The sequence below is a fragment of the Prunus dulcis genome, chromosome 7 (assembly GCF_902201215.1).
Source record: "Prunus dulcis chromosome 7, ALMONDv2, whole genome shotgun sequence".
In the NCBI taxonomy this organism is placed as follows: domain Eukaryota; kingdom Viridiplantae; phylum Streptophyta; class Magnoliopsida; order Rosales; family Rosaceae; genus Prunus; species Prunus dulcis.
This window is the reverse complement of record NC_047656.1, coordinates 11,095,794-11,116,810: the sequence shown is the minus strand read 5'-3', so window position 1 is coordinate 11,116,810 and position 21,017 is coordinate 11,095,794. Positions and strand designations below refer to the sequence as shown.

The 21,017-nt window shown below is 35.6% G+C and overlaps 2 protein-coding genes across 3 annotated transcripts; one reads left to right on the top strand and one right to left on the bottom strand.

The window, feature by feature from the left end:
- Positions 1–536: 536 nt before the first annotated feature.
- On the bottom strand, positions 537–6,487 carry LOC117634655. 2 transcript variants are annotated; one of them, XM_034368837.1, is made up of 16 exons: positions 6,270–6,468; positions 6,089–6,137; positions 5,836–5,988; positions 5,442–5,509; positions 5,201–5,330; positions 5,015–5,103; positions 4,777–4,927; positions 4,509–4,699; positions 3,578–3,792; positions 3,373–3,471; positions 2,841–2,962; positions 2,475–2,576; positions 1,909–2,018; positions 1,678–1,765; positions 1,100–1,299; positions 537–969 (listed from the first exon to the last, which is right to left on the bottom strand). In XM_034368837.1, the coding sequence occupies exons 3-16, from the start codon at positions 5,944–5,946 to the stop codon at positions 741–743; spliced, it is 1,905 nt and encodes a 634-aa protein (XP_034224728.1). In that variant the 5' UTR covers positions 5,947–5,988; positions 6,089–6,137; positions 6,270–6,468; the 3' UTR covers positions 537–740. The 2 variants fall into 2 exon arrangements, with proteins under 2 accessions (XP_034224728.1, XP_034224727.1); XM_034368836.1 differs by lacking the exon at positions 6,089–6,137 and having other exon boundaries at positions 6,270–6,487.
- A 7,631-nt stretch (positions 6,488–14,118) lies between these two features.
- Positions 14,119–20,684, top strand: LOC117633730 (calcium-dependent protein kinase 20-like). Its single transcript, XM_034367460.1, has 7 exons — positions 14,119–15,767; positions 17,392–17,535; positions 17,636–17,788; positions 18,540–18,655; positions 19,063–19,230; positions 19,911–20,135; positions 20,221–20,684. The coding sequence occupies exons 1-7, from the start codon at positions 14,849–14,851 to the stop codon at positions 20,314–20,316; spliced, it is 1,821 nt and encodes a 606-aa protein (XP_034223351.1). The 5' UTR covers positions 14,119–14,848; the 3' UTR covers positions 20,317–20,684.
- The last annotated feature ends 333 nt before the right edge of the window (positions 20,685–21,017 follow it).

Below are 21,017 nucleotides of genomic sequence, written 5' to 3'. Positions count from 1 at the left end.
AGCAAACTCATAAACTTGAATAAACTCAGCTCAACATAACGATAGCCTAACACACCACCCTTAGCTGGAACTCAAGATTACTCACCATCGAACCATGAATCATAAAGATCGATTCTTGCCCGGCCTTTTCAGGAGCATTTCCATATTGCCATTCCCAGGGTTACTCATGTTGAAAGTGCCAACGGGTGTTTTTGTTGTCGAATTTTGAGTAACAGGCTACACAAAAGGAGTTGCCCCTCAGCTTGAACCCCTTCCCTCTCTTACGTAGTTTCAAATAGAAACCTTAAAAACATAACCTTGTTCGCAAAATCTTGCATGCAAAAATTGTATACAGCCCCTTAATGCTGGTCACGTGACCAACTTTCTAGTACAACAAGAATTTCTCCTCAAGGTCATAAAATCTTGTAACGTATTTAGTATCCACTGCAACAACCAAAAACTTTTGAAACTTTTTTTGGACAATCGTCTTGAGTTGAAACTTTTTCGGCACAATTACAATATGGTCGTAAGTTTGTCAATGCATATAAAGTTGCAACTGCATACCAAGAGCGTAGATTATAGTACATTTGCTGATAATTCTTTGTCAATAAAACCATTAATCATGCAGCATGTATTGCCATATTTCCAGGATTCATGTAGCACAATTTAATTGGTAAAACAAATCTTATAAGCACATACAATTAGTTAGGATTAAAGAATGAAATCAGCCAGAAACATTGTGAAAACAAATTATTGTATTTCTAGTCGGCTTCTAAAGCCGAAGAAAGAGAAGCTGAATAAGAACCATTTGAGAACTTCAAAGTTTCCAATAATCCCATGCGCAAGTAAGGAGTAACAGTGGCTTCTGGAATACCATATGCATAAGTGCTTTCTTGCAAGTCTTCAGCTGCCGCATCTTGACAATCAGATTTCTCAGGAACTGCTTCTATAGCAACATTCAAACCGTTTGAGGTAGGTTCATTCATAAAGCTGGAAACAACCCAAATCAAGTAAAGCCACGGGTAAGCTCCAAATTCAGACTACTTAAAACAAAGAAAATCTCTAAATTCAGACTAGTATGCAAGGGTTCATATGAAACGAAAATTACACTAATGTTTACCTCGCCTCAAAGCTTTTCCCTTCGGAGCCCATTATGGCACATAGGCTGCAAATGATCCATGGTGGAAGATATGCATCCTTAATTTCAACACTTGAGCAGAGACCAGCTGATGAGTTTTTAATGGATCCATCATCATTAATGATGGATCTTTTATTGGGAGCAACAATATGGTCCGGTCTTTTCAATTCCATGCATTTAACCTGCAAAACAAGGTTAGAATAAAAAATTCTATTTATATATTTCACAGAAAATTCAACATAATGAAAAGGCAAGTTAGCATATTCATGACAAAACGGTGGGAATTGTTCTCTGCAAATGTCTGGGATCCCTATTAGGTAAAAACATAGGCCCAGTAAGTCATTATCTATGATACGGTGAAGGCTATAAATCATGCCTTGACTCTAATAGTTACTAATAGCATTGGCAGTGGCAAGCATGAAGCTCCACCCAAAAGCACATACTCAAACAGATACAGAATTCAGTTTTATGGCAACAAGACATGCTGACATAGTATGCTACAATCTCCGTGGCATAACAATTAATGTTATTAAGGAACCACAAACATTTTTCACACCCACCTCTGGAGAAGAAATTGCAGCATTCTGAAATGGCACAGGTGAATATAATACAGGAACATCTATTCCCATCAAGATAGTCAAAAAAGACCTGAATTGTAACCAGAAGAAAGCAAGATCAAATTAGAAGATTACACATAACAAATAAGTGTTTAATCAGTTTAGCCAGATACATGGAATTTGAAAACCAAGTGGCTGAGGTTACAACAGAGTTATCTTTTTACAATTACATACCTATAATTTAACAAAATATCGAACAGACCATGTACGTTCGTATTGCCACTGAAAACAAGCAATGATTCCGGAGTATTATCTATATTAGACAAGGAACTCGAGCGCCGAGTCTGCAAAATTAGCAATGGAGGCACAAATAAGTTAAGCAGTTAAAGGATCTTTAAAACATGTTAACCTGGAAATGGCACGAGGACGTGACCAATGCATATGGTTTGGCATGCGTGATCATCATTCCAACCAATATCTTTAAAAAGTTAATAGTGGAATGATGCAAACCTCATTATCAAGTGTAAGACTATTTGTCCAAAAAAAAAAAAAATGTAAGACTCAGACTACTCTTTTCTTGTTCTCTGAAACTATCGAAAGTTTTTATATTATCAAGTGGTGGATAAGAACAGACAACTGCTGCCCAGTATAGGCGAGTCAGTAGAACAATCAAGCAACTAATCTTCACCATATCCCACAAAAAGTAGAGAAAGGTGTTTCAGGACCTCACCAGGCCTGAAATAAAATAAGCAAAACAACAACAAAGAGTGATATGTGGGAAAGAAAAAACAGATATTAACCTGGCTGAAATTCTGCTTCTCCATCTCTGAGAGCTCAATAAGAACTTCTTGAGCGACTTGCTCTACTTTAGAACGGCAAAGAGGCATAGAGAAACAAACATCCTGATGCCAATATTGTACAGTGAAAAAATGTAAGACATATAGGAAAAAAAAAGGACAAAGAAAGCAGTACAAGGTCCATACTCAGCTGATACACAAAACACACACAACAAAGACAAGGTTACACACAACATTACAAGGGCCATCCTCAGCCTGAAACATTACATTTAAAGAACAAAAAGGCAAAAATAACAAGAGAACTGTGAACATTTATACAATTAAGATGAGTACACTTCTAAAAAAATAATAATAATACTCGCAACTTACATGCTCTCTTAACAATGATCGCAAGGCTCCTGTTGACTGTGAGATATAAGCATTGTTGAAGCGTTTTGAGCCTCCAGCGACATCAGAACCAGTGAACATCACCACAAAATATGGAGTACACACTATAAGATTTTTAAATGAAAACAGAAATCAGTGTGGAGTTCATATGGAAAAAATAAAGAGGGTTTAGGGCATAAGACTCCACAAAGTAAAGTCTATGCCTTCTTGAAGCTACATCAATGAAATAAGACATTCTTGTTTTGTGTATGATGATTTACAGTTATATGCAAAAGCTACCATAAAAAAAGATTTAGCAGAGAATGAAAAATGGGGAGAAATTAATCCTTGTATGTTACATAAGGCATGATTCAATAATTGTATGCCCACTCTTAGAAGAAGGCTAGGAGCCTTGCAGTAGAGGAACAATTGGACATCAATAAATAATAAATTAAGAGAAGTAAAAAAGTATTACATATATAAACACACATAAAAGTGGCTTGAAAAAACACAATATATGGGCATAAGTAATTACCATAAAAGATATTACAGGTCCCATTGCGAAGCATGTAGTAAAGACTTTGAAATGAGTCCTCCCATGCTACCTGTCGTTTTCTTAAGAATTCCATTTCCGCTGCAAAAGTAAAAGTAAAAGTAATGATAATAAGACAATTTCAGGAAAATAAAGAAAGGGGAAAAATCAAAACAGTTTGCAAAAAAAATATATATATTTGGCGCACCTCCCTCAGCTGTTGATGAGGTCAACACTTGTATAAGAGAAGGTGGTAGCGTAGATTGAGGGTAAACCCATGAATGTAGAAGTTTAGAACTAATGACTTGGGAAGTTGATGTGAGCCCTGAGCTGTGGCTTCTATTTTGATCCTCATAAGAATTAGACTGGAACTTGAGATAAGGTATAGTAGTGTAGGCTCCGCACGTTACTGACCTATGAATCCTGAAAATGCAAAGTGAATGAACTAATTACAAACATCCTGCCAACTATGACCAATGAAAAACTAATGGAAATAAGCAATGTATTAGCACAAAATGGGCGTAGCAGGTGAATAGAATGTGTAAGAGACACCCTCTAAACAAAATGAAATGACTAGTTTTCTCATGTCTGCACTGTCCATATATATATATATATAGTGTATATAATTACTTTACTAATGAAAAACTAATGTATGGATAGAAATATGGTACTTGCATCTGGGCACAGGTTTAAAATTATAGTATTTTCATATAATCCATTCACAAGCATAAATTGATGATTTGACTAAGACACCAACACCTAGTCAATATCTGCTAACAATTCATATTTTTTGTCACTTCTTTTGACCCAGTCTTCAAGTTTATTGAACCTGCATAACAGATTATCTTGGTTGACGGTTTTATGCATGCGCACAAGTAATTAACTACACATTGGGATGGATTAACAAACCAAACGAATGCAACAGTAGCAATCCTGTTTTTAAGTACTTGAAACTAAACAAACTGTTTTTTTAAGGACCTTTTTTTGTTAGCAACTCTATATAAATACAAAATTTTAGAACACAGAGATACAAACTCAAGATAAATATCAGGAATGAAACAAGTCAATTTCCAACTATATCAGCAATTTTTTTGTGGAATCTAAAGAAATTGTTATAGCAGCTTTAGCTGTATACTAACCAATTCACTGGGGAAGAGGACACCACCCGCATACTAGTTTTCAAAGTAAAATCCAGAGGAACCTTTGCCCCAGGTAAGCAAAAGTTGCCTGAACCAGTTGATGTAAGATCCTGGCATCTTTCAAAAGAATAAGCAGGTAAACCAGTGGGGACTGAGGATTCATGGGCAGCCATTCCTTTTAACGCTTTATCCTGGTAAAATAAGTGCAGAATCGTTAAAAAAAAATTCTTTGAGATTATGTAGTTAAAAGAAATTCTACTAAATTTACCACATCGACAGTTGCAAAACCAGACAATCTGTCACCGCCTGATGAAAGCTCAGTAACACTACGGAAAGTACTTTGACTACACTTTCCAATTGTTTGAAAAGCTTGCACCACACCATTTTCAGTGTTTTTATCAGAAGCTACATTATCTGGACTGTTTGGAGAAACAAGATAGAATTGATAAGAAAATAAGGATGGCCTGTTTGTCATTAATTAGGTAGCATGGTACTGAAAGACACACCTGAAATTTTGGTGTTTTCTCTTGGAAACCAAACTTGAGACCACAGAAACATTCTTCAGGCTGCTAGGTTGCTCCACTGAAATACTTCCCTAAGCACAATGATAGGGTAGTTTGCATAAGCCCAACAACAGTTAAATTTTAATAGTAAAATAAGAGGGGAAAAGGTTTTTATGATCATGTGCAAACCTTAGCATTCTCTTTTCCAGAAAGAGTCCTGAACTTAGATTTTTTTGCAGCATACACTTCATCCATACGAATGTCAGTGTATCTAGGATTCCTGAACAGTTCTGGTTTCTTAAGCCCATTTTCCACCTCACTAGTGTTACATTAAGAAGACATGTCAGTAACGAGACCAAGAAAAAAAACAAAAGGAACACTTGTTGGTGATTTACAAAACTAAACTAAAAAAGAAGTAGAGAAATTAAACCTTGTGGAACCAAGCAAAGGAGCTGGAGATTCATCACTAATCTCCATTGTGTTCATCCGCTGCTCTCCCTGTCATGCACACATTACAAATGAAAACCTTCTTAACTACATCGCCTGTAGAATTATATGCAAAGCTTCTTGAAAGTACACATCAATAAAAATGAGTACTAATCTATACATAATCTTTTGTTTGTAATAGGCAGATATATCACCATACAATAACTACATATAGCACTAAGTCTTTAACAGAATGTATCATAAACTGAATCGCCTGTCCACAACCCAGTGCGGTAGCGAATCCCACTTAATGTGAAGCCCTGGGAGGGGAGATTTTGGCAAGCAAAATAACACAACAATACATGGAGAAAAACAAGCCCAATGGTTCAACAACTTACTCTCAGTTCAGATGGTGTCTTTCTTTTCACTGTTGCACCAGCCTTCAAAGTCCCACCACCAATCTTCATAGAAGTGGAAGGTAGAGAACCAGGTGGAGCAACCTTCGCCATATCTTGGTCTCAAACACTATTGACGGAAGGTCGTTTCAGGTCCTACATTTGGTTAGAGCATCGATTCAATAAGCAAAGGCAACAAAACCCTTCAAAGTCCCAGCTAGCTATTACAACAAAGATTAAACTAACAGAAATTTACCAAAAAAAGAAACGACTTTTACGATTCGTTCACCAATTCAGCAGTTAATCTGTATGTAAGCAATCCGATTCAAATTCCAGATAACCCAAATTGATTACCATCAAATACGAAATGAACCCTAATCGACTAATTAGCATATATTGCGTCAAAATCTTGCAATTTTAGAACCAGAGAGTCTAACCTCAGTGAAGAAGAGATCTCCAGAGCAAAAGCATTGACGAAGAAGAGCTCTCAGTGCAGCGTAGCGTCGAACGAGATCAATCTCTATTGTTTCGATCGATTTGCCCCAAAAATCAAATCCCAGTCCCAGATACTAGGGCAAACCGAAGGGGCAGAGAGAAGTGAAGAGAATAGAAGAGAGAGAGAGAGAGAGAGAGAGAGAGAAAGGGTGGGAAAATGCGGCAAAGTTATGAGATTTGACAAATTTTGTTTGAACAATTTGGTATTTCCCTCCTGAAGGTGACGCCGTAAACTCACGGACGTTAATGACCGTTTATCTCCCTCGCGCTGTCACGGTCTGAAGTCACAATCCAAATGAATGGAATTTGAAATTTTCTTTTAAAATTTCCTTGGAAAATGTTACTGCCTTTACTCTAGAGTCCTAGCTGGGTATATTATATAGAGTGAAAATAACTGATAAATTTCAGAGAGACGGGTCAGTGGTCTACTATTAGAAACATTGATATTGTCATCAACTTAACCATCTACAAAGGCCAGTAGGTGTGGGGTTTTATTATGAAAAACCTTAGTGTTATTAAGAGTGGAACCACTTATTATAAGTTGTAATTTATTCAGTTAAGTTTTCAAGGTGGAACTTTTTACATTCTTCAACAATAACTTCCCTCTCAAGGCAAATCCTAAATCTTTTAATTAGTTTAAGAGAATGAGCTTCTTCCTTTTTTGTTTGGACCAAATAAATTAAAACAAGCAACTTTTGCTTAACAAATTTTTTGACAATTACTGCATCAACAAATATGTGCTGAGTTTTAATGTCCAAATTCTTCTACATCAACGTCTGTTTTGGGGAGCTCTAATGGCGGGCCTAATTCAATCAGGTGGCTTCCTCCCAAGGCATCCGTTTGTCAATATGAGTTTTAATGACCATGTTAAAGATTCTTCATTGTCGCCTTCGGATTATGTATTAGAGATTAATTGTCAAATTCTAATGTGGTTTGTGCTTTCAATTTAGGATATATTAATGCATTTATAAGGAATTGGACTCCAATATTACTCATGCATTTATTTTCATCAAGGAATGAAGATATAAGTGGGACTCACACAAAATCAAGAGTTCAACTCTTGATTTTGGGGGAATTGGACTATTGGGTGGGATGTGGTATTTCGACTCATAGAGAACCAACCCATCAGGAATTCATAGTTTTCTACTTATTGTATCCTCACATACCCTGATTCAAAATAGTTTAGTAAAGTAAACAACTTCAATGAAATCCGGATTATAATTCCTCTTCAATCCAACTTCTTATCAATTCAATTCCTCCTCACCTGATAATGAATTAGTAAACATGTTATAGGTGTTGAAACTTTTGCTATACGGGATGGTTCACTGTGTAATGCTAAAGGCATTGAACAACTTTTGGTGGAAGGGGTTTGTTCCATTTCTTAGCAAATACGGATAATTATTCTAGATATCAAGTTCATATTTATTGCTGATGCTTTTAACATATATATGTGAGTGATTTCATTTAGAATTGTCATATTTGGGGCCAAACTCTCCCTATTTGTATGCTTTTAATTTTGATAGATGAGGTGTTGGTTGCCTTAGGGATTTTGTGTTGTAAGTTATTTTCAGTGCAAATAGGGTTTTGTAATTATTTGGGGAGTAGTTGAGTAATGCTAAATACATACACCATGTGTTAGTCTGTTGTTTATTCAACATTTGGCTCAATCTGGCCTAATTTAAAGGTGCGTGGTGGGATTACTTGCATTGCATGCTGTAATAGAATATCGTCTTTTTTCAAGTGTATGGCATTCCAAATATTCTGGGCTGGATTAGAAGGAAGAAACGGTTTTCAAAATACACCGAGAGCTCGAATAACATTCAAACAAGAATCAACCTGATGAATTAAAGCAAATTCACAATACGAAAACATATAAATAATATAAAAAAGATGGTATATATATCCATCAAAGTCAAAAGCTATAGTGTATATATATATATATATATGCAAGAAGTAATCTATGTTGAGCTTCTGTTGGTTCTCACTGAAGTGATCTTCTTCATGGCTGATCAAACAAGAAAACACACTTAGAAGAAGAAAGAGCAAGACCTAGAACTCAGAAGCAAAGCAACTCTCTTAACCTAGCATCCATGGCCAACTAATTTAACCTTGATTATTATTATTATTATTTCCGGTAAGCCGTTGCACGAGATCCATGAACTCTTGAGGCTGCACATGAATAACCTTTGGTGAAATCAGATAAACTATAACTGGATTTGACGAAATCGGCTGCTGCTGCTTCTTCTTCTTCATCTCCTGCCTTGAATTCTTGCTCACCACAAGAGGTTTAGGCCTTGGACCCTGCAACTCCAAATGCCTTCTCATCATGTTGCTACAACTCATCATCTTTATTTCCTGAATTATTTCTGATGTTTCTGAAATATTATCGAGTAAGTGAGTAGTGAAAACCTGAAAAGAGTTGCAGACATTTATATAGTAATGTTGGTTGAGAAAAGGCCAATTATTTGCTGACTTTTCAGCTGTTTTTTTCCATTAGAATTTGAATTGGTCTTTTTTGTGATAAAATATTTGATCGGTATCGTTTGCCGGCTGTCTCTCCCAGGGACGAGAGAAACCAAGAATTTTGCTTCTTTAATATATTTTTATATATTTTGAACAAATATTCAAAAGTAGGGTCAGGTGTGACAAAGTCAGTCAAGGTCGTCAAAGTCATTTGCTGGTGTACTTTTCTCCTTGGCGTGCAGTTTTTTATATATTTATTTCTTCGGCCTTCAGAATTTTGATCTTCTTATGGTGTCTCATCTTAGTTTTCTGGTATAAATAAATCATCAGGGTTTACTAAATCAGAGACGTCTTCTGGAAAGAATGAGAGAGGGACCAGGGGAGTGACCGAGTGAGGGAGGGATGATACAACACAAATCATATTCTAGAATATATGAGAAAATAAACAAACATGTTATATATAGAAGCAAGTTACATTTTAGTCTTAATATACCAAAGTAGTATATTAATTGACACTAAATTCGGCACCAAAAGTCTCAACAATAATTCCTTTTGCGGATAACAATGTTCATACCCATTGATCTTTTGTTTATTAATGATGTAGTACATTTGGAATCGATTTGAAATGACTAAATGCAATGAGTAATTTGAACCCACTTGTTTTTCTCTTTTATTCAAATCTTGCATGCATATATTGTAGTAGTAAAAAAATAAAAATAAAACCTACAATGTTATCTAAATCCATCAAAGGGACCCTAGAAGAAACTTTTCAAATTATAAAGGAATTTTTATAGAAATGCCGCCTCAACTTATACCTCAATTTTAATTCGTCACTTTAAAAAAAAAATTTAAGAGAAATGTCACTTTTATTTTTCAAAATCCATGATTTGTCATCTGACTTTAACACCATCTAATTTTCCATCCATTTTAAGGATATTTTAGTATTTCCATTTTCAAAAAAAATAAGAGAGAAAAAAGATACATCTATCTCCCTTTCTCCCCATCCCAACCCCAACACCCCTCAAAACACATTGCACAAGACCCCCTCCCCTCCCCCTACTGCTCTCTATCTCTGTTTCTATCTATCTCTCTCTCTCCACAAATTTTCAATATGCAAATGGAAAAATACCAAAAAGAAAAAATAATACGAAAAAGGTGGACTTGGTTTGGGTGGGTTGAAGGAATTTATGTGTGGAGTAGGTGTTCCATGGTTGAGAGAGAAGGAGGAAGTGTGAATGGATTTCAAGGTGGGTCGGGTTGGTCGAAGCCGTCGGTGCCGCACATGGGATGGGAGAAGGTGGGATTTTTTTTATATACAATTTTTTATATAATTATTTTTCTATTTTTAAAATACTCTTGAAAATGAAAAGACTAAAATACCCTTTAAAATTGATGAAAAATTGGATGGTGTTAAAGTCAGATGACAAATCATGGATTTTGAAAAATTAAGGTGACATTTCTCTTAAATTTTTCTTTAAGGTGACAAATTGAAACTGAGGTATGAGTTCATCTGATATTTCTACAAAAATTTCAATTATAAATCATTTAGCTATTGATTATCATCATGATCTTATAAGTAACTTCAATAAATACGATTGGTAACAAAATGGGTAAACTATTTTTGATTAAATGATGATGAAATATTTCATCAAGCTGGAGATGGGTTGAAGGTTAGAACTAATGTGAATTAAAGGCCCATTGGGTTTCTTATTTATGTCAACAAATTGGGGTGTTTGTAAGGGATTTCAAATGATTAAGTTAGAGCTTAAAAGTGAGAATCAAATCAAGCTGAACTTGGAAAATAATTAGGAGGTCATGCCCCTCTGTATCATAGGAAGAATTACAAAATGAGAGGAAAATAAAGAAGCGTGTGAGATATAGAAAGTGGGTTTGACCCAAAAAAAAAAAAATATAGAAAGTGGGTGAGTAAAGGAAGGATAACTCCTAGGGGAAAATATTAAAACGAAAACTATCACAAAGTCACATGATTAATTTAAGAAAAATTAGGTTTTAGACATAATTAACTTTATTAATTAGTTTGTAAGATATTGGATATTTTGGTTTTAGTTTTAATACCTAGGAAAAAACTACTATTTTGGATTAGCCCAAAGAGAGGCCCAGATTCGTTGGGCCAGGTAAAAAATAACAACTGATAAGACAATTCTACCCTTCTGATAAGACAATTCTACCCTTTGGTACAATTCTACAATGGCACATGTAGTAATTTTAGGGTTGTTGGATGTCCTTTTGGTAAAATTAGGTGGCTTTGGTTTTATATTAATTAAGCAAAATTAATTATCTTTCTTCCAAATTAGTTAAGTTTTTTATGGGTTAAAACTAAAGAGCCCATTAATTTAGGGGTGGAGAAAAAAAATTCACATGAGTCACGACATATATCATATATGGATACCTCTCCTTTCTTGGCAAGATAAATGATAAGCAGATCAAATGATGTAATAGCATATTCAATAATCTCTCCAACAGTTTTGGAATGCTAAAATAGGTGAGTCACATCATCAAAATTCTATTCAACAGTCTTGTCAAACTCAATCATCAAAGCTGTAATCTCTTTCTCTCTCTTCAGGACTAATAAGTTAACATTGGCTCTTCAAAATATTTAATTTTACTTCGGTAACATAAAACCTACCTTTAAAATGTTAAAAACATACATTTTTTCCTTTTCAAACGATAACTACATAGACATTTTTCACATGTTTTCATTCTTTTCCATAACATTGTATTAATTGAATTGAAAAGTCAGTTGGGACATAAATTATTAAAGTATCAAACAAAGCTTTTCAAATTGCCACGTAGGTGATCAACAAATTTCAATTTGAAGAATTTGGTTTGCTACTACTGTTGGAGATGCTTTAATCTTATGTTTGATTTTTCAAATGATTTCGAGTTTGATTAAAAGAGTAATACAATCCTTTACTTTATAAAAAAAAAATTGGATAACTTAAAACAAAATCAAGATCATTTGATAAAAAAACATTCAGCTATGCAATAGTGGTTTTGTCTTGGAATTCCCATCTCCATTATCATTTGTATAAAAATAACCATAATCTAGAAAAACTAAAACTACGTACAAGGTTGAAGCACAACTTAAAAATATTGAGGGTAAACTGCCGAAAATCTCCCTGAACTATAATGCTTGTTGAAATGTCCACTATGAATTATTTTTTTAGCTAATTTAACCATCAGACTATTTTAAATGGTCAATTTAGCCCATGCCATTAGTTTCCATGTAGTTCCATCCAATTTTTCGTTAAAAATAATTAAATCTTTAAAAACTAAAAAAGCAGGAAAAAAAAAAAAAAAAAAAACCCTAGCAATCAACGTCTTCCCCACCCCATCCCCTAAACCCTCTCTCTGCAATCCCACATCTGCAGGGTTTTTCCAGTGAAAGAGCAGCAGCGGAGGTGGAGAAGAAGGAGGACTTAAAGATATACCCACCTCTACAACACTGCCATGAACATTGCTATGTTTTTCTGAGCAAACCAATTTGCAATGTTATCAAGCAAACCAATTTGGGTTTAGGGATTTCTTCTCCTTCCTATTTCTGGGTTTTGGGTTTAGAAATTTACAAACCATGGCTTGATGGTCTGCGACAGCATCAGGGTTGGGTGATTTGAGTTTCAAAGTTTGGGGGCTAAATTGAGTTTCTGCTAAATGAGAGAATCCCTTATTTAAGAGGGCAATCAAGGAATAGAAGCTACCATCCTAGGGGGAGGATATATTATCTCTCTACCCAGCTCCTCGTCTAGCAGCCAAGAACAAGAGAGTTTCTTCGAACAACTTCTTCTATTGAATCCCCGAAAAGCCCTCTCCTTAGCCAACCTAGAACCCTCAATTTTGTCTTTATTATAAAAAGCCCATAAGTCTTCATTCTATTGAGATGAGTTGTTGCAATGCCAAAATTGAGTTCCCAAAACCCTAACAACAAATAAGCTTAAACCCTAACCTCAAATCCAAATGAGTTCCTAGAACCCTTTTTTTGGTCGTAACGCTAGGGTTGTTATGAGTTTGCCATTCGATGAGGAAGCGAGGTGGGGGGGGGTGTCTGTGAGGGAGGACCTTACTTGGCTATGGAGGGGATGGGGTTCTGCAGCATGCCTGTGTTTACTTTTCTTCTTCTTTTTTCTATTTTGAATTTTGTTTGTTTTTGTTTTTACAATTTTTTATTTTATACATTTTTATTAATATTGTATTTTGTAAAATGACAAACTTACCCTTATAATTGATGGAAAATTTGATGGAAGTGTCGAAACTTGACGGTAGGTGTTAAATTGGCCATACAATTTATTATAAGGGCTAAATTTGCTAAAAAATAGGGTGGACATTTCGATAAGCGTTATAGTTCAGGGGTTTTTTTTGGCACTTTATCCAAATATTGAAATACCTTTGACACGAGCCTTAAATGTACGGCCTTAAACTCCATCTTAAACTCAAGACCTTAGATTGGGACCTTAAATTCGAGACTTGGGGGGTATCCAATTCAAACATTTAATGACTTTTATAGAGTTTAAAAGTCTGGAGGTATTCAATTTAGACTTTTAAAGAGTATTTAAAAGTCTAGTGGTATTCAATTGTGACTTTTAAAAAGTATTTAAAAGTTTGATGGTATTCAGTTATGACTTTTAAAAAGTATTTAAAAGTTTGGTGATATTCAAAAAGTTAATGATTTTTAAAAAGCTTATTAAATGAATGACTTTTCCATACTTTTAAGGCTAATATTAAGAGCAAAAGTCTTGCCAATTTACTAGTGACTTTTATCAACTCTATGAAAGTATTTAAGAATTTGTCATTTCTATGAAAGTCACTCACTTAAAAAAAGTCTTAATAAGTATGAATTGGATACTATGCATGAAACCTCGATACCAAACAAAAAATAACATTATATAACCAATGTAGCTGTTTAACATCATGTTAAAATGATATTAATAATTCATAGATTGTATATTTATTTATTTTGATACAAAAGATATTAAGGAATGGGGAATCGAATCTATGACCTCGATTGCATGAGTAAATGGTCTTGATCATTTGAGCTACAAGTTACTTACGCAATTTTAGATTTATGTATACTCCATTTGTTTCAAATAATTTTGTTCATTTGAGCTATATTAGAATATAAATCACAATAACGATTTATGGATTTTTATTTTATTATCAAAATCATTAAATTTAAGAAGTAAGATAATTCAAATAATTCCTCGCACGCAAAAAAGAAAAATCCTTATTAAGAAAAAACAAAATATAATTCAAATATAATAATTAATGGATTATGCTGTTAGTCTGTTGTTACGTGGCACGAGCTTAACACGTAATTATGGATTTGTAGCGTCGATCACGATCTCTCCCCCTTCTCCACATGCAGAACGTGGATATGGCGTCCCTTCAATTTTCGAAAATTAACCAAAACTTCAGAGTCACAGGATTTGATTCCTTTCAATTGCTTCTCATTCTTCTTCGCGACTCTGCTACCCGCTCTCAATAGCTTCATTTCCCGCACTTTCCATCGATTTTTTTTTTCCAATTTCCAATTTTAGGGTTTTCATTTTCTGGAGAAATTTTTGTTCTCATCATTTGAATATTGTTTTTTTTTTTGTGTGTGTGTGTACATTTTTGGGGCAACAATTGAATTTCTTGAATTTCGTTCTTATCCCTTACTATTTTATTGTAATTTGGCGAAATTTCGATTTTCTGGAAGAAATTTTGATTCAATTTATTCACAGTTGATTTTTGAGATATATCTCGAAATTTTGGGCGTTTCTATACGTTTTCGGATGCAATGTTTTAATTTTTGCCATGGAATTTGTGGGAAAAATTGAATTTTGGGGTGCTTTTGTGGGAATTTGAACAGAACAGGGTGCAGTTGGGATTTCCTAACATATGCTGTTGGGCGCAAAGTATCGGGCTAGGTTTTGTTCAGGTCCCTGATCTGACCGCAGAGGTAGGGACTTGATTGGATTGTTCTTTGTAGTTAATGGGATTCAAGAAGATTGATTTGGATGTTGAAATTCATAGAGGGAGCTGAGATTGGTGTTTTTGTTTGATGGGGAACACATGTGTAGGACCAAATCTTGGTGGTGGGTTCTTGCAATCTTTTACTGCTGCGGTTTGGCGAAACCGGCCACCAGAGGACAGGCTTCCTCCTCCTAAATCTAAGGAAGAAAACAGTAGTAAAAATGGCGCAAATTCAAACCATGGTTCATCTAAAGGTGCTGAATCTGATGCTCCTAAAGCTCCTCCTGATCAGGCTCCTAAAGCCATTGAGGCTCCCCCAAATCCAGTTCAAAGCACACCGCCTGTAACTGTGAAAATTAATGATGATCCACCTCAAAAGGCAGAACCTGAAAAACCCAATAAGCCAGAGGTGAAGGAGGAGGTGAGTAAGCCCCCGGATGCTGAGAAACAGAAGAAATCTGCTCACATGAAGAGGATTTCGAGCGTTGGGCTGCAAGTCGAATCGGTGTTAGGAAGGAAGACTGGCAATATAAAGGATGTTTATAGTTTGGGACGGAAGCTTGGGCAAGGACAATTTGGGACAACGTTTCTTTGTGTGGAGAAGGAAACAAATAAAGAGTTTGCATGCAAGTCAATTGCAAAAAGGAAATTGACAACACAGGAGGATGTGGAGGATGTTAGGAGGGAAATTCAGATAATGCATCACTTGGCAGGTCACCCCAATGTGATACAAATCATCGGCGCTTATGAAGATGCTGTGGCGGTTCATGTTGTGATGGAACTTTGTGCAGGTGGGGAGCTTTTTGATAGGATTATACAAAGGGGGCATTATACAGAGAGAAAGGCAGCTAAGCTTGCAAGGGTTATAGTTGGTGTTCTCGAAGCATGCCATTCTTTAGGTGTCATGCATCGGGACTTGAAGCCAGAGAATTTTCTATTTGTCGATCAGGATGAGGAAGCACCACTTAAGACAATAGATTTTGGGCTCTCGGTGTTCTTTAGGCCAGGTATGATGCCATATTCGTGGAAGATAGAGTTATATTCGTCTATGGAATCCATATGGAAAAAATTGGACGTAAACTTTGTTGCTCGACCCTATTGTCATAAATATGTGAAAGAGATATATGCTTTTGCCTCATACTACTGCTGGTATTTGGTTGTGGTAGAATTCACTTACTATTTCTTCCATTTTATCTTGTTTGTTTACTTTGATAAGTGCAAGGTTCTTGATTTTATACTTCTACAGTGGTTATGTGGAGTAGGCTCTGCCATGTTCCTCTTAGGTTGCTTCTGAAGTGATCCGAAGAATTAAATGTTAGGATCTATGTTCTTAAAGTAAAAATCTGTTGACCATAAGTGCGAAGATATTTGGCACATATATAAGCAACCAATCTTTACCCAAGATGAGAATGGAAAAGAGAGGTGTGTGGATGGGAATGTACTGGGAGAGGTAAGAGTGTTAAAGGTCGTGGCAGGGTAGATATCATATGTTAAGAGTTGGGGTGTGTGACGTTGGAGAAGGAGGCGGACAAGTGATGTAACTGCTAAGAAATGAAAAGGGTGGATGGCTTTGTATAATATTATGGTATGATAAGAGCAATATCATTGTTGAAGCTCAAAAGACGAAGGATTTGGTATTGCTTGATATGAAATTGATTCTAGTGTGTATTTCAGGGGTTTATTCTTTCGGTAGAACTTAGCTTTCCCTTTTCTTCCTTTTTTAAGTCTTGGTTCAAAATTTCAAGAACTGGCAGGGTTATTCAATTTGGGTTGGTTGCTTCTACATATAGCCTATACTGCACTTTGTAAGATTACTGGAGACATAGGTTGCCCTCCCCTTAAAGATTCATCACCAAATGTCAAGTCTACGCTTGCATAACAGCCATTTTGGGGATTTTTGTGACTAACCTTTAGGTGCTTTCTTAATGCTATGATGTTTTCTCAGGTTTCAAGCATTTGCATGCGTCTGTCCAATATCTGTAGTATTTGAATATTCATGGCCCAAAAAAGTTTTCAAATATAGAAGAAATAGAAAATAATGATAGTAAATGCTTATGCTTATGAGGTTAGCTGAACTATGATAGCTGGATTGGACGGAGAAATCCCATTTGTTTATTTTCCTTTGGTATATGATTTTCTTTCTCATTTCATTATTAATTTAATGTGTAAATGGCTTGTGTACATGGTGTGCTACCACTAAACCAAACTGTTGCTTGTGTAAATGGGTTGCAGCCCTTTCTGGCTCTTTTCTAAAAAGTCATGCCCACATGCTAAGTGAAGACCACAGAGGGATGTAATCCTAATACACTAACTATTCTAAAGAGAGTTCTTTAGAAAAGGGATGTAGTTTGTGATTTAATCTTTGAATAATCGTTAAGCGATTGATAACCATGCCAAATGCCATTGTTGTTTCCTATTCAAATGATTCATTCCCATGCCCCATATATGGCTGCTGCAAGTCAGTATGTTTAAAGTTTCCAATCATTCTCTTTTGTAAATTTTATATTTTCCTAAAATCAGCCACATGTCTAACTGTTACTTTTTCTCAATTGGAACCTATTCAACATAGTTAACATTGCTAGCCTGAATTCTTTTCATGTCTAAATTGTAACAAAAAACCCATCCTCCCAGGAGAAACATTTACTGATGTTGTTGGGAGCCCTTATTATGTGGCTCCAGAAGTACTTCGAAAGCTTTATGGTCAAGAATGTGATGTTTGGAGTGCTGGTGTGATCATTTATATCTTACTCAGTGGAGTGCCCCCATTCTGGGATGGTGAGAATATCATGGCTTTGATGTATTGAATATTCATTGAAATTTTATCCATACAAGAATTATATCTAATTTCTAGTTCGCTTATGATGTCCTGGATCAGAAACGGAGCAAGGTATATTTGAGCAGGTTTTGAAAGGGGAACTTGATTTCATATCAGAACCATGGCCCAGCATATCTGAAAGTGCTAAGGATTTGGTTCGGAGAATGCTTGTGAGGGACCCCAAAAAGCGGCTAACAGCCCATGAAGTTCTTTGTGAGTAAAATTTCTCTGCAAGTTGGACTTCTTGTTGCAACCTAAAACTTTCATTTTATCATGTCATTAGGGATAACGGACAAGTGTTTGTTATTTAACTGGGCGGTGCAATATTAATTGTGAACAGTTCAAAATTTCAAAAACCAAGGTGGTAAGTGATTGAGAAATAGACTACTAAGAATGATCAAATATAGGGATGGATTCTCCATTGTAAATGTAACCCAATCAACATAAGTGGAAGCATTAGTTAACCTAAGTGGTTTCTCTTCTTAAACATCTCATAGAACATAATCAGGGACTTGAAAAGGCAGATCACGGATGCAGTTTATTGGAGACATTTCTCAATATTTCTTTTTCATTGTAAGAAGTTGTAAGAAGTAATCTTTTTCAGAAGTATCTATTAGTCCAATCGTTACATGATAATATGAAAGTGTAAACATAGTTAGCCTCACAATTGGTTTTTTGAAAATTTACTTGGCCTTGTTTGCATATTATGCGTTTAGTGCCTTTTATGATTTATGTTAAGAGGGTGTTTGCAACTTGGTTTTTGCTCTGTCGAGTAAAATTTCTTCGTAATCAATAGAATCCTTTTTCTTTTGAGCATATACATGAGTAGATAACTGGATACATAATTGAAGGTGGCAAATGCTTATTTGTTTCTGTTCAAACTTTTCGACCTTAGCATGTTCTCAGCATTTCTTCTATCATGAATCATAGTGTTGCATTAAGTAGCACTTTTGTCCTCGTGCAGGCCACCCTTGGGTTCAGGTAGATGGTGTTGCTCCTGATAAACCTCTTGATTCTGCAGTCTTAACTCGCTTGAAGCAATTCTCGGCCATGAATAAACTCAAGAAAATGGCCATCAGAGTGAGTATCATCCTTAAATTTTACAACATTAAAAGATGTTAAGGTCAGGTTTGGATGGTTAGGGTATTGTCATTCAAATTTTCTGTAACAGTATTGATTCATTCTAGTGTGTTGCATTACAAAGTACAAGCACACACAGGATGTCATGTGTCTGACATGTTATAGTTGTTACAAAGCTATTTGTTACGCAATGCGATAGTTACTATATCTATATAAGCTCTTCTCAAAGTATTTTTTTGTAAGTGACGAATCTTGGTCTGGTTGCCTAGACTTTGTTGATAATTGGAAAGCAGAAGCAAACAAGTTTGATATCACCACTGGCAGTCTAATCATTTCCTGCCTGAAGATTTTTGTGATATCTTGTTCTGTATTTGGGTATGACTTGCCCATCTTTGTTTGTTTTGTAGGTCATTGCAGAAAGCCTCTCTGAAGAGGAAATTGCAGGCCTGAGAGAAATGTTCAAGATGATAGACACAGATAATAGTGGGCATATCACCCTTGAGGAACTGAAGACTGGCTTGGAAAGAGTGGGTGCTGATCTCAAGGATTCTGAAATCAGTTGGTTAATGCAAGCGGTAAGTGCTAGGTTTGGACACAGAACTTTATGTAGTCATGTAGCAAACATGCTATGTTTCAAGAGTTTTTATAGCCAAAAATAAAAATTGCCTTGTGTGCCGAGGGAAAGCTTTTCAGTCTGCATAGTTTTTTTTTTTTTTTTTTCCATTTCTTTTCGGATTTTTAAATTTTTAGTTCTACTTAAATAAATGAGGCCAATACGGGTTGAATTCGGGAGACTGGGTGAGTTGGATTAGGTTGATCAATAGGTTAGATTACAGAGTTCGCATAATATTTAAAGTTATGTGCAAAGTTATCTTAATGGAGGAAAGCAATAAGACGATTATTGTTAAATAAGAATTCTGTAAGACTTAAATGGAGGGATTTTAGCACACTAAGAACAATAAGAAGGTTTAAGTATAGAAACAGTAGAGCGTGGGAGAGAGAAATTGGGGTTTCAATTACTATATTATCCCTAGTTTAAATTTATTACTTGTTTAATATAAGAGAGGCATAATTGATATTTCTGTGTTCCAATTGATGGAGGAGTTTTCTTAACAGTTGGTATATTCAGCCAGGTGAATTACAAGATGACCGGGCTGAATATTTCCCATGTGTCTAGGCTTGTAAGCAAATTAATTAGGAATTTTCTGTTTCCCGATTGATGAAGGATTTCCTTATTTTCTTATAAAAATTTCAGGCGGATGTAGACAACAGTGGTACCATAGACTACGGTGAATTCATAGCAGCAATGCTCCACCTAAACAAGGTCCAGAAGGAGGATCACCTGTATGCAGCATTCTCGTACTTCGACAAAGATGGAAGTGGGTACATCACTAGGGATGAGCTGCAACAGGCCTGTGAGAAGTTTGGATTAGAAGATGTTCAGTTAGACGACATCATACGAGAAGTTGACCAGGATAATGTAATTGACTCCCCTGCTCAATTTTCACCTCTTGTGGGTACAAATTGTTCACAGAAGTTTCAAACTGATTTATTCTCTTTTTCAGGATGGCCACATTGATTATAACGAGTTTGTCGCCATGATGCAAGACACCGGTTTCGGCAAGGGATTGCAAAGTAACATGAGTAGAAAGGTAGGGTGAGTCTCCGATTCTCTCGGGAAGCCATCAAGCATAAGAAAAAAAGAATCAACGACACAGTCTATGTAGTCAATATGTACCAATATTTGCTCCTTCATGAAAAAAGGAATTAACAGAACTAGAGATGCATACTGTTGTAGAGATCAGCCAGCAGGTTTCAGGGGGTGAGAGAGAGAGAGTTAGTGCCCTGTTCTTTCTTTTCTTCTAGTGCTCTCATTTTGTATTTACCATTTAGTTTTCTCTTCACTATTTCTTTTCACTTTGGAATTGACTGCAGCATGTCACTTTTGTTTTGAAGTTATTTGTAATTGAATCCATTTTTCTCTTGTACTTGTCTTTTTATCATCTATTTTTGGTACGTAATTAAAGCACGTCCATGCGTTTAGAAGCTTGAATTCATGGTTCAGATTTCTGATTTTGACAAGGTTCCCTAACCTATTCATATACTTTATATGTTTTATATAATTAAATTTCCAGGGGACAAACAGATAGGTACTTACTGTTTGATCGTTTTAGGAGGTTATGCATAACAGACGTACAAAATTTTTTGCAGAGAAAACGATGGAGGTAGCATATAGTCATATCAACCAGAAAAGCCATAGAGAGCCTTCAACCCACGGATCCACCAAATAAGCTAAACTAATTTGATCAGCGCGTTTATAGGGTAGCTAACTTTGCATTGTATTTTAATGATCTCAACCATC